General features: G+C 41.5%; 1 protein-coding gene across 1 annotated transcript in view; it reads right to left on the reverse strand.

Moving 5' to 3' along the window:
• Window positions 1–13360, reverse strand: part of SPTLC3 (serine palmitoyltransferase long chain base subunit 3) — a 152165-nt gene that overhangs the window by 20425 nt on the left and 118380 nt on the right. Inside the window, exon 9 of the mRNA XM_028113001.2 lies at window positions 12577–12703. Coding sequence (XP_027968802.1) covers window positions 12577–12703 — 127 coding nt within the window. The remainder of the gene's footprint in view (window positions 1–12576; window positions 12704–13360) is intronic.

Here is a 13360-nt window from a genome sequence, read left to right on the forward strand (position 1 = left end):
AATGTGGGGCAGAATCATATCTTCACATGAACTCAATCTTGACATGAATTCTAGTTTTATTTCTTTATCTGGTGCAGAGTGATGAGTCACCTTGACTAGTCACCTGCTGGGTGCTGGTGTGATGAACATCAAAGGTTCAATCCTTCTTCAAGTCTCTTAGCCTCCTTTAAGTCCATGATCCCCAAAGACCATAATGGTCTGAGTGTGAGGTTTGGGGTGGTTCAAAATGAACCCCTCCATTTCAGATAACTAGCCTAAATGTGCATGTTTATAAATCGCATGTTTTAAATTGCAATGTTCTATGTTTTGTCCCATCACATTTCCCCCTCAAAAAAAAAAAGTCCTACTTGTCTGAGAGTATGTTACTATTTCCAAAATATACGTTCTTCCCTGTTTTGGCCTGACTTCCAGAACTGTCCCAATTTCATATCATTTTAATGTCTTCTGGGGAAACATTATGCCCAGGGTCCATTTTCTACCTCCAAAAAGTGTACAGTACTGGGGATTTTAGCAACAAAGTAATGATAATGATCTTAATACCTGCTGTGGCCTGGGACTAGGTTCTGTGCAAAAGAAGCAGGGATGGTTGTAGTAAAATCCAGACTAGGAGCCCTGAGAGTCTCTATAAAAGGAAAAGAGATTCATCTTCAGTCCTTTGGACTTTGTTTTTCTCGTTTTCTTAGGTACTTTTATTCCATTCCAGGTCAAGAGTTTATTTACTCAGTCAATAGGGAAAGATTGGGAAACTGTCTAAAATATACAATGTCTTCCTACAGTATACATCCATCAAAAGTCTGGGAAAAAGAATGTCCTGGACTGAGTTTAAGTACTGTGGCAAAGCCTGACTAGCTATTCACTGAACCCATTTCCTTCTAGGCAGACAGTTATTTCATTTCCCTGGCTCCTCTGTGGTCAGGCAAGGTCATGTGGCTGAGTCATGGCCAATAGAATGTGGGCAGAAATGAAATGTGCCTTTCCAGTTACGGCCCATGAAAACATTGCATACACCATCCCCTCTGCTCCCTACCCCTTCAGTGGCAAGCTTGGAAGCCACATGTTGAAGCTGGAGAAGCTACAAGATGCAAGGAGGTTGGATTCCTGGAAGAGAACTACCTATGCAATAGGAACACCCATTTTGGACTTTGTATGACCAAAAAAATAAATTTTTTATTGTGTTAAGTCACTAATATATTGGAGTTTATCTGTTACAGCAACAAATTACCGTAACTAATACCAGCCTTATAAGACTGTGTATATCATGAACACTTTTAAGGGTTGAAAATCCTAATGCCCTTCTACTTTTCATTGGCTAAATGGTATAAAGGGAAACTGTAATTTTTGTGTGAGAATTTTAGTTTCTCAACCTCTCATTACTAGACACCAAGTAATGTCATGAAAACATGAAGTTTCTTGACTGAAAAAGATCCTAAGTGCAAACCATCATTAAGATGGAGGAGGGGAGAGAAGGAGCATTCCACCCCCCACCCCCCCACCCCCGCTTCAGCATACTCAGTGGAAAATGCCATTTTGGATGCCTAAGAATCAACCTATTCTCCTCTATTTTAGATATGTACTTTGCCTCGGACAGAGAGGATTAGCTGGCCAGTCCTTGCTGATTACTGTGTATAAAAAAGTCACATGCACTTTTGAGCTTTGGATGTCTCCATAGGAAACGTTAAGTAAGGGATTCAGCTAACTGCTCGGATAATTAAAGGAAAAACTCTATTTTTGTTTCTGCTATTTGGGTAGCATTGGCTTGAATTACCCAGCTTACTCACCTCTGTATTAGATGGTGTCTAGACAGAGCCTTAATATATGTGATAATATAAAACCATTCATTTATCAAAAGAATAGAAAAGGAACCCTAGATTTTGGCCCATACATGTGCCTATCGAGGAAGTGATTCTAACTCCAGTATTTGAACCAAAATAATTCTATAAGTGATCTCTAAAGAAACCATAATTGTTTATAGGTGGTGATTAGGTTCTAAGCTTTGTCCTGGAAATCTGTTTAGCCCCAAATCTAGTCACTGAGTATTCATTCATTTACATATTTGATGCTTAAGACACAATTAATTAACCAAACGCTAACTATTTGGAAGGCTGGGTTGGGGGTGTGTGGCTAACACAGTAGGGAAACATTGCAGGAGATGGAGGAGGGAAGCAATATTTTCTGAATGCAGTCATTGAGATAGGGCTTAGAAGGTCAAATAGGGGTTAGGAGATGAAGACTGGGTATAAGTGGGGGGCACCTGGGTGGCTCAGTCAGTTAAGCATCTGACTTGGGCTCCTGTCATGATCTCAGGGTCCTGGGATCAAGCCCCGCATTGGGCTCCTCACTTAGCAGGGAGTCTGCTTGGCACTCTCTCTCTCCCTTTCTCCATTTTCCCTTCTCCGCCTGCCCCACTCCCCACTCATGCTTGCTCTCTCTCAAATAAATAAATACAATCTTAAAAAAATAGGTATAAATGGGTTGTGGGGAGAGATGAAGGCCTTCTAGATAGAGGAGATATCATGAGCATAGATAAGGGAGGTACCAATGCCTGGTGAATAGTTGGTGGGATATGGCCAAAGATTACACTGAACGGGGTGATTCGTTCTGTCAACATTTCTTGCTTGGGGTTGGGGACAGTATCCCTGTCCTCACGGCATTTGTATTCTCCTGAGGGAGACAGACAATAACCAAGGAAGTAGCAGGTGCTGATAAGTACTATGAAGAAAAATGGTGCAGAACAGGGAAGTAGAGAGCATAGCCCACAAAGAAGAGGGTGATATCTTAGAAAAGGGTGGTTAGGGTTGGTGGCAGGAGTTAGAAAGGTCGTTCCATCATGAACTCCCATTCCAAGATGTCCTGAGTCCAAATTTCATCTGGGCCCTGAGTTTCGTTCTGAGCCTGTTCTGAGAGATGAGAGGAGTGGCAGAAAGCACAAGGCATTTGTGTCTGGGGTCAGGAGCAAGGAAGGTCTTATGCGGTGGTCAAGGGATGAAAATGAGGAAAGGTTGCAAGCCTCTGGGGAATCAGAGAAAGTCCCAATTGTTTTCTTTCAATTTGAAGAGAATTCTCTCTTTGTCTGTGAGGCTAAGAAAAATTTTATCAGTGCCAATTTTTTACTTACCTGGTGATTTTAAACGTGATCTAAACTTGTTCAACGAACAATATGTGCCCCCTTTCCATTAATTTCTCCTTTTTGCATAGAAACCAGTCATCTTTAGCCCCTCAGATATTCTCAGTGATTAGAACCAGAGATTTTGCAACGAAGGGACAGAATACTCAGTTTTAATTTTAGAATAGGCAATGTCACCATAGAATAGTGACACTGTAATATGACCAAACGTAGATTTAAAAGACATCACCTCCTCATTTCAGGAATGGAGAAACTTTCCATCCCAGAGGCTGATTGATACTCAGAGGGAAAAAGGAGAGCAATCCCATTAGCTGAGAGCCTTCATTCCCCAACCCTGCCAAAGGCAGCATGGGATGTGCAAACAGAGTTCTGGGGCCCAGGTAGGACTTCTCCACAGATGGAATGTTTTGAATACTTCCCAAGTCAAGCAGGAAATAAAATCTCAGGAAGATTTAGTGTGAGGAGGCCCTCTGTTGGGGAGTGTGTCTATTTAATACTTCCTCCTCAGATCCTGGGCCCATCAAGGTTTTGATTTGCCAATGGGCAAAGGAAGACAGCTTGAGGAAGAATTCCTTGTATTGGCACAATGGCTGGGGGTACTTAGCTTTCATTTGCAGACTCAATTTCTGCATCCTCCCTTAGCCTTATTGCTCAAGTTCACCAAAACCAAAATTTCCAGGCTCTGTTAGGCTTGTTAAGCCTTCTCTTCATATTGAAAGTAGAGAATTGAGGCAATTATCTGGATAATATCTAAGTTTGATCAGTAATATCTAAGACGACTGAAGAAGGATCCTAGTAATACTGTGGCTATTTGTGTTGTCCTCTTGTAGCAATAATCTCTGCATACTACCTTCAGAAAATATCAAATTAATAATACAAAACACCCTATTGTTTTTCCATCCTGTCAAATTCCCATAGCTTTGAGGATCCTATGTAGTGAATTGCCTTATTTCCAGGAAGAACACAATTCATTATTTCATCTTAATTTTACCTTTAGTTTTTTCCTCTACCGATATAATATCCAGACATGTGCCCCCCTGCTACTCAGAAACTCCCTGTTAAAGGGCAAAGAGGGAGAAGTGTGACTTTGACAAAAAATAGGGAATTTCATTTTTCTTAACTTTATTGTATAAGCCCGGGAGATTTTATTAAGAGTGATGAATTTTAGGCTACCGAAATTGGATATTATACATTAGGAATTGGAATTCTGTATTTATTTTCTCTTGTAAGTACATTCTCACTACTGTTTTCATTTCTAGGGATACTCCTGGCCACTCAATTATAAACATTGAATATTTCCATGCATATGATAGCAAAAAAAGAGGTATTGTGATAAAAAAAAGTTGGTGTTCATCCCAACAGCCTAGCACTGAAGTAACAGCAGGGAGAAAGGATGGTTAAATCACAGATACGATGATTTTTCCTAAAGCCATTTTGGTGAAATAAGAAATGAGTTAGCTAGTGGAGTCATTCAAATGTAAGTACTGAGCTGTTAAATATAGCTAGAATTGTTCCAAAACTATTCCTGTCTCTGGTTAAGTTTTATATCTAAAAAAATTGATGTTACACAAGAAATTAAAAATATTACATGTCCAGATTAAACTTAGATATTCAAATAAATGGGTCTGTAGATTGCATCCTGGCAAGGAGGCAAATGTTTCATAAAATGCAGTCACTATTTCATCCTGATGTGAAATTGAAAGTATTACAAAATCTTAGTATCTGATATTCAATAGATGTATCAGGTTGAGCAGACCAACTTTTCTTAGAAAAGTGCCAATGTCATTTCAGCACCATGTCATCAAAGTTGTAACAATCACAGCAGGAAAATAAGTAGCCAATAGGAAGCTGATAATTATAGTGCAAAGTCAAGCAGACCTCACAGAGCGATAGGAAAAGCCATTCCTCCCAAGTTATGAGTGTGAAAGACTTTGTTGTAATTTATTTTAACTTATTAAACTTCCTTCTTCATAATTTAATTTAAACTTAGCAGTTGCCCACTGGGGATCTCCTTTCTCACCGAATGGAGTTCACCTATTGAAGATGCCCTAAAGAACTGAAGTAATTATTATACTTGGTCCATCCCAAGCAAGAGACACAGGTTTTTAGAGAAATGGCAGTCTCTGTGTCAGACGTCTGCTATCAAATCAAATAATATAATCAGTACTGTGATCATGAACTCCTAATGACTTTCTGTACTTCAAAAAGTTATACAGAAGGGCAGGTTGAAGGGAGAGGCTGTTGTGAGCATAGGTATTTTGTGAGGGTGCAGAGCTCTTGGCTATTAGGCCCTCGTGGGCTGTGGATTTCTTATGAATGGAGACCATCATGTTCCCAGTAGTAAGCACAGTGCCTGACACCTAGTAGGTCTCTGATACATATTTTCCAAGCTGAATTAAAAATAAAGGTGCTAAGTCCCAATTATGCATTGGCCATATTACAGATGCTGATAATGTATCTGTTCTGGGCCATCTTTTCCTCCAAAGGATTGAGCAGAATCTCTGAATACTTAATATTGGCCATCTCAGCATTGAGTTTGCTCACAGTCAGCCCCTTTCTTGGGATTCTTGCCCTATGTCTATATTTAGTTTTGCTCTTACATTTATATGCTAATTGTAATGCCACTGATGTCTGAAATTGCCCACGTGTTCCCAGTCATCATTTCATGTCTCATGGAGTGATGGGACAACCTGATGGGAAGGAGAACCTGAACTGACTACAGATCATCATACAGCTGTGATTCTCAAAGTCTGGTCCCTGGGGCAGCAGCAGCAGCATCGCCTGGGAGCTTACGAGACGTGCAATAAGCATTTCTGAGCCAGAAGCTGTCAGCAATCTGTTCTTACCATCCCCCATGGTGATTCTGATACAGGTTCATATCTGAGACCCATGTCTCTACATAAGGGAAAGGATAAGGGGTGTGTGTGTGGGGGGGGGCGTGTGCTTGTGCAGAGGGAAATCTAAAGAGAACAGAGGATGGAATTCTGGCAAATGTAGACAGGGGCACATACCTCACAGAAACCAGGAGGAAGAACAGATAGAAAAAAAAAAAAAGAACCAGAAAAAAAGAGCATCTCCACAATTAAGAGAAGACTTGGAAGAGAGGAAGAGGTGGAGATGTCAGTCAAAAATCTGTACGGAGAAGGGCCAGTGGCATGGGTATACAGCAATGACCTTCCGGGGCAATGGCCATGGAAATGGGCTGAGGACAAGCTCAAGTTCTTGAATGCTGAGTGGGGAGGGGGAGGGGAAGCAGGCAGCAAAGGCCCCAGGGTCAGGAAGATTTGCAGCCATGGAAGAGACGCAACTCACTGGCTGGCTGAAGAGGAAGAAGGGGTAAGGGAAAGCTTTTTGAGATGAAGGAAGTGAACAGTTCATCACTCAGAAAAAGGGCAGTGGCTGTAGCAGGTGGGAAGGGAGAGAATCAAGCACGGAGATGTGAAGGAGACAAGGGTCATTTATTTGTTGAGATAAGAGGGAAAGAGAGGATTCTGTTTTTCCACAAACATTCGTGGAAGCCTGTGAGAACCTGTAATGAATTGCCCGGCACTGTCCTCAGTGTAATGAATAAAACAGACAAAAATGCTTGTTCACCTGGAGTTTACATTCTAGGGAGGCAAAACAAAAAACAAGGCGATGCCTATGTTATTTGTCAGGTGCTCACAAATGCCATGAAGCCAAGAGTGAGGTAAGGAGAATCAGAGAGACAAGGAGAGAGCGTAGTTTAGGATAAGGTCACTTCCCTAATAGGTTGATGTTAGGCAAAGATGTTAGGGATGTGAGGGATAGGGCCACACAAGTATTGGTCAGAGATGCTGGTGTAGGGAGGCCGGGCAAGGGCCCAGTGTCCCTGCAGAAGTTATTCTCTGCATTCTAGGAAGAGCAAGGAGGCCAGCTGCTTGGAGTGGACCAAGTGAGGAAAAGATGGTGGGAAAATGGAAGACCTTATCATGAGAAGCCTTGAAGGCCACAGTCTGAACTTCACACTCAGTAAGATGGAGAGCAGTGAAAAGTTCTGCATGGGGGGTATTCTGAGTTACATTTTTTAAAAAAAGATTACTTTGGCTTCTATATGGCAAACAAGTCTTACAAAAGATAAGAGCAGAAGTAGAGAGAATATCTAGGAGGCTACTCCAGTAATCCAGGTGGGAGCTGACAGAGGTAGAGGCGGGCCTGGCAAGAAGGGACCAGATTCTGGACTTATGGCAAAGGACGCGCTTTGGGATTTGCTTATGGAGCCGGTGGAGGTCTGAGAGAAAGACAGAGTTCTAGGATGAGTAAAAACTTGACAATCTGGAGAAGAGCAGAAAGCAGATGAATTAAAATAATACTAATAATAGTAACTGTTAGCTTTTATTGAGTATTTCCTATTTATCAAGTGTTGCACTAAGTCCGTTATCTGTACCACGTCATTTACTCCTATGGACAAGCCCAATTAAAATTAAGGGACGGAGGCTAAGTGAGGGTAAGCAGCTTGCCTGTCATGGAGTGAGGGCAGTTGGGGACCGGGCCCCATGCCATCTGGCTGCAGAGCATGCACCCTTAATCCTCCGTGAGATACATCCTCTATTTTCTCCCTGGAGTGCAGAAGGGGAAGTGGGGAAGGAAGGCCAAAACTGGCAGTTCAAAAAGAATATTGAAGGATACATTGAAAAACATGCATCCAAGATTTAAATAATAATAAGACACCTGTTGCTGGTGCTTTCCTTAGGGGAGTTGTTATGGTTTGGGACTCAGCCTCCTGTGGCTGTTTCTGCCAAGTGGAGGTGAGGCTGCAATCTTCCTGGGCCTCTTCAAAAGTGATGTCAGTTACAGAGGGTCCCCAATACTAAGTGATCCCTGTAGCTGCCACACAGGTGTGGAACGCATTCCTGACCTCCAGTCCTCTGAGATGAACATCCCCTTGAACTTGTTTAGCAGAAACATTGACCTGAAATCGAGTAGGCCAGCGAGATGGAAGTTGAATCATGATGTATTTATTAAACCGAGCACTGGGTTTGACACTCAGAGGAACACCAGATTAATTCGAGACACATTTCTTGCCCTTAAGGGGCTTACAGCACTGATTTGGCTTATGGATCACCCAACAACCATGAGGATGGAGAAACCAAATCTCCACCTTGGGCTCATCGTGCTGCACGATGTGACAGGCCAGGGATTAAAAGGGCCTTGAAGCATGTGGAATGCATGCACGGCCTGCAGCTCCTCAGCCTGTGTGCGTGAACTCCATGAGCAGCCTGGCTGCAGAGTGAAAGTGGCTGTTTGTTCATAAACGTTGTCATTTCATTGAGACTGCTATTTCATCTTTGAACCTTGGCTTCAAAGGAACACTGACCTTATTCTTGTAGCTTGCCTTTCTTTGAAGCCAATGGCTTTGCATTGCAGATTAAAGTGAAGATATTCATCAAGGGACAGATCTGGCCAACTGCTCCCCAAACTCAACCCAAAACAAAGCCTTGAAAGACTCCAATCACAGTTGCAGTGGAGTGGGCCAAAGATGAAGGCTTGGAGCCGTGCTCTCTTTCTCAGACCCTGTAAGGCAGCTCTGGAATGACATAGTGCATCCCTTTGAGCTCTGGGGAGCTTTACCCCAAAAGTCCGTATATCTCAGCAGAGAGGGGTGAGTTAATGCAATATTCTCAACCTGTCTTGTTCATTTTATTTAAAGTAGGCATTGTCATAAATGAGGCCAACATGAACATTCACTGGTGTTTTTGAATTCTTCAAAAGATGTGTTAGACAGAACCATCTGAAACTTAGTGGATGATTCTGTCAGTTTTCTTTTCTACTACTTTCCTATCTTCACCCGTTTGAAAAGAAATTGTCCTATTTTTTCCCCCTGGGTCCTTCCATCTTGGCTCTAAGAAAACAGACTTCACACATTGCCTTCTCTGTTCTTTATTTTTTTCTTTTCCCTATTAAGGTGGTAAGAGGAGTAAAGTAAGAAACTTCAACTGGGAGGTAAAAAAATAATAAGCAAATAATTCTTTAATTATAAGGCCTTATAGAGAGAACCAGGGGAGATAACCTCTCACCTCAAAGGAAGAAAAATTGATGATAGATGACTATCAAAGAATAAATGATCATATCTTTCAATGTGACTTTTCTGCAGATCTTCAGCTGTGATCAGATAAGCGGAGTGGGTTCTGTCTGTGAGGAAGCAGGAAATCAATCCAGAGGAGGGAAGGGAATGATTGTCAGGTTGGCTACATGTAAATCAACTGCTTCTGATAGCATATACACTAAAGGGCTTAAGAAATTAGTGATCCTTATTGAGACATAGGCTAATTTTCGGTAACTTTCGTAGTTATTCATCTTTAAAAATAAGACCAAAGGATAATTCTGTCATTGTAGGACAACTCATATAACTTGCATTTTAGCTTAAATCTCAAATAATTGTTTTCCATTAAGAAATGCACGAGGCACAATGAGATACCACCTTACACCAGTTAGAATGGCAGAAATTAACAAGGCAGGAAACAACAAGTGTTGGTGAGGATGTGGAGAAAGGGGAACCCTCTTACACTGTTGGTGGGAATGCAAGCTGGTACTTTGGAAAACAGTATGGAGATTCCTCAAGACGTTAGAAATAGAGCTACCCTATGACCCAGCAATTGTACTACTAGGTATTTACACCAAAGATATAGATGTAGTGAAAAGAAGGGGTACATGCACCCCAATGTTCATAGCAGCAATGTCCACAATAGCCAAACTGTGGAAAGAGCCAAGATGTCCTTCAACAGATGAATGAATGAAGATGTGGTTTATATATACGATGGAATATTACTCAGCCATCAGAAAGGATGAATACCCACCATTTGCTTCGACATGGGTGGAACTGGAGGGGATTATGCTAAGTGAAATAAGTCAACCAGAGAAAGACAATTATATGGTTTCACTCATATGTAGAACATAAGGAATAGCATGGAGGACCATACGGGAAGGGAGGGAAAACTGAATGGGAAGAAATCAGAGAGGGAGACAAACCATGAGAGACTCTGGACTCTGGGAAACAAACTGAGGGTTTCAGAGAGGAGGGGGTTAGGGGATGGGGTAGCCAGGTGATGGGTATTAAGGAGGGCACGTGTTGTGATGAGCACTGGGTGTTATATGCAACTAATGAACCATTGAACACTACATCAAAAACTAATGATAGTAGCTAACTGAACATGATAATAAAAAAAGAAATGCATGAAGTTTGGGGTGCCTGGGTGGCTCAGTCGGTTAAGAGCCTGCCTTCGGTCTGGTCATGGTCCCAAGGTTATGGGATGAAGCCCTGAGTGGGGCTCCTTGCTCAGTGGGGGCATCTGCTTCTCCCTCTGCCCCTCCTGCTGCTCATGCTCTCTCTCTCAAATAAATAAATAAAATCTTTAAAAAAAAAGAAACGAGTGAATTTCAAGAAGATCATCAATAATGGCTTTGTGATAAGCCAGTGGTTCAAGACCAGTCTTTTTCATACATTTTCATACAACCAGACAGTTCATGTGGGCACAGATACAGCTCTATTTCTAGCTTCAGTTTTAAAAGTTTGAAAGATATTTGCTTATCCATATCCTTTAATTTACCAACTCCTTCTCCCACAAATTTGGGTGTGGTCATATGCCTAGTTTTGGCCAAAGGATTATAAGCAAGGTGGTAAGTGTCACTTCCAGGCTGATGTTCCCCTGTTCTCTGCCACGGGGATCGTGGAATCTAAAGTAGCCTGAATCACTGCTCCTATGGAGGATAGCTGTGTAAAGAGTTATCTGATTTGTATTAGAGTTGGTGTGGGCAAGAAATAAAACTTGGTTCTGTTAAGCCATAGAGAGTTTCAGGGTTTATTTTTTATGGTGGCATAACTTTGCTTATCCTGACTAATCCAGGGCCTTGGAAGACATTAGTCTTACCTCACTTCCATTATGAGACTCTTTCCTACAGCATCCCGGAGTTGTGGTCCAAATACTTCTCATCTGAGAACTAAGCACCTCAATAATAGTAGCAAATAACGGTAGCAAGCAATTATATGATGTTTACTAAATAATTGTTTTCAGACATAATTTTAAGTTTTTATGTATCTTAATTTACCTAATTCTCACAAAAGCATGAGCTCATCAATATTATTTTCCTCATTTTATAGCTGGATGAACCGAAGCACCGAGAAGTCACTTGCTCAGAGTTGACCAGACAAGTTAAATCACTTGCCTATGGTCACAGAGCTAGTAAACAGGATTCCAGTTTACTTTCAGTTTCTGCCCTTAACCATTGCACCACATGGCCTTCCTAGATTGGATTTTTATTTCCTTTTCACACAGACTATTCAACAAGGGACAGAATCATAAAACTCCAAAGACAAGGTTGGAAGAGACTTTGGAGAACCATCAATTACTGCGTTTTACATGGAGGAAAAAAATCACTCTGCAAGCCATTTTCCTGCTTTAGTGAACAGAAAAGGTCTGTCTCAGGGGTTTTCAAACCAGTGTCCTGGGGGGCACTAGGACTCAGGAGAAAGGCTTGAGGGGCTGTCAATACGGAGGTAGGTGTACACACTACTTCATCCAGCCCAGCCTTGTTCTAATCTGTCTTATATAGTAGAGTTCTGGGTAAAATTTATATGTGAGTAAAGTATTCTGCTGCTTTAATAAAATTGGGAAATGGATCTCCCCATGCTTCTACTGAAATAGTAGGCTTGGAAGATGGCAGTAAAAAGTGGAGGGCTTCTCACTAGTTGGGAGGTGAGGTGGAACACATGGATTCCATGGCCCAGTGACCAGTCCTGGGGCTGGGAGAATTTACTACTTCCATGAATGCACTCACGAGATTGCCTGGAGGCAAGGACTGCCTTATTCATCATTGTATCCCCACTGTGATATGTAGTAGAAGCCCTATAAACTATATCTAAAAGATAGGAGGCTAGTTCCAAAAGGCTTTGCTGAAACAATTTTTCAAAAAGATTAAGCTCATCTGGGTTGAGCAAAGTAGCGCACCAATGTAAAAAAAAAAAAAAACGGAAGTGGAAATGGAAAGTTATTGGGTGTGTTTTGTCCACATATCCTCAAATGGGCAGTGGTGGCCAATCCCTCCCCAACCCCTAGTTTGTTCCTAGGGAAACACAAGTGATGGTCCCAAGCAAGCACAGCAAACACATACAACTATTTGCTTCATTTTAACACAACTGATTATACAAAATTATCCAAATTTGCTGATCACATTAAGAGGTGAATTAGAAATTTTTCTTTGCTTTAAAGAAAAGCATTTCTTTGTGTTGTGTGTTGGCAGCATTTTTAGTACATTTTTGTACTCTGTATGATTATATATCATGTACAAATTGGGTTTGTACAAATTGATGTACAAATTGGGTTATATTAAGACAAAGGTGTGTATCTGAGAAGGGAGCAGATTGATGAGGCAGAAGGAAGGTAGAGAGAAGTCTAAGAAAGGATTTATGGGAGTTGTCCCCCTGCAGACCCTCTTACCTTGCGTGGTACCATCCAGTCCCATGATAAATTTCATTGATCTGATGATTTGCTCAGCTACTGGAGGGCTCATGGATGTAGCATAAACAGCACTATGTGAGTGAACTCTTAAATAATCCACAAGGTCCTTTAATAAAAGAGGAAACCATAAAAGAAAGCAAATAAGTCTTAGTGTTGGTGGTGAGAATTACCAATTTAGTCCCCTCTCCAGCCACCATAGCACATTTGATTCTCGAATGTGGTCTGATTTTCAAGGGGCATCCCCAAACTGTTTATTTTTTCTATCTCTTCTTCTTAGTCTCTCCCTTAAAAACCTACAAGGTATAGAAAAGTGGGATGCTGAGAATTTGGAGTTGAGGCCTGTAAGGCAAAACCATATGTATGACGGAAAAATGATTTCCCAAACGTTTGTTGAATACTTAGCATGCAAAAGCATTGGCTTAGTATTTAGGAGTATCCAGGAATACAGGATGTGGTTCTTGCCCTTGAGAATATAACATTAGATTATGCCTATGGAAAAGTAATGGGAGGAAAAGTAACAGGTTACGCAAACCAGTATATGCAAAAGGGCTATAAGACTGCAGAGGAAAGAGGGGTATTCCTAGTGAGCAGACAGGGAAGGCTTCAGTGAGGAAGTGGAATTCTCTTGAAGAATGAAGACAGATAAGGAAGAAAAGAAAACTTGGGGTGGGGGTAGGGAGTGGCAGAAGGGAGAGGTGGGAAATTAAACCAAAGTATAGGTTAGGACCTGATAAACTTTGGTTATGACTTGGACAGTAGAGAA

Source organism: Eumetopias jubatus, unplaced genomic scaffold, assembly GCF_037043125.1.
Source record: "Eumetopias jubatus isolate StellerSeaLion01/CBP00866 unplaced genomic scaffold, mEumJub1_p1.0 scaffold_9, whole genome shotgun sequence".
NCBI lineage: Eukaryota > Metazoa > Chordata > Mammalia > Carnivora > Otariidae > Eumetopias > Eumetopias jubatus.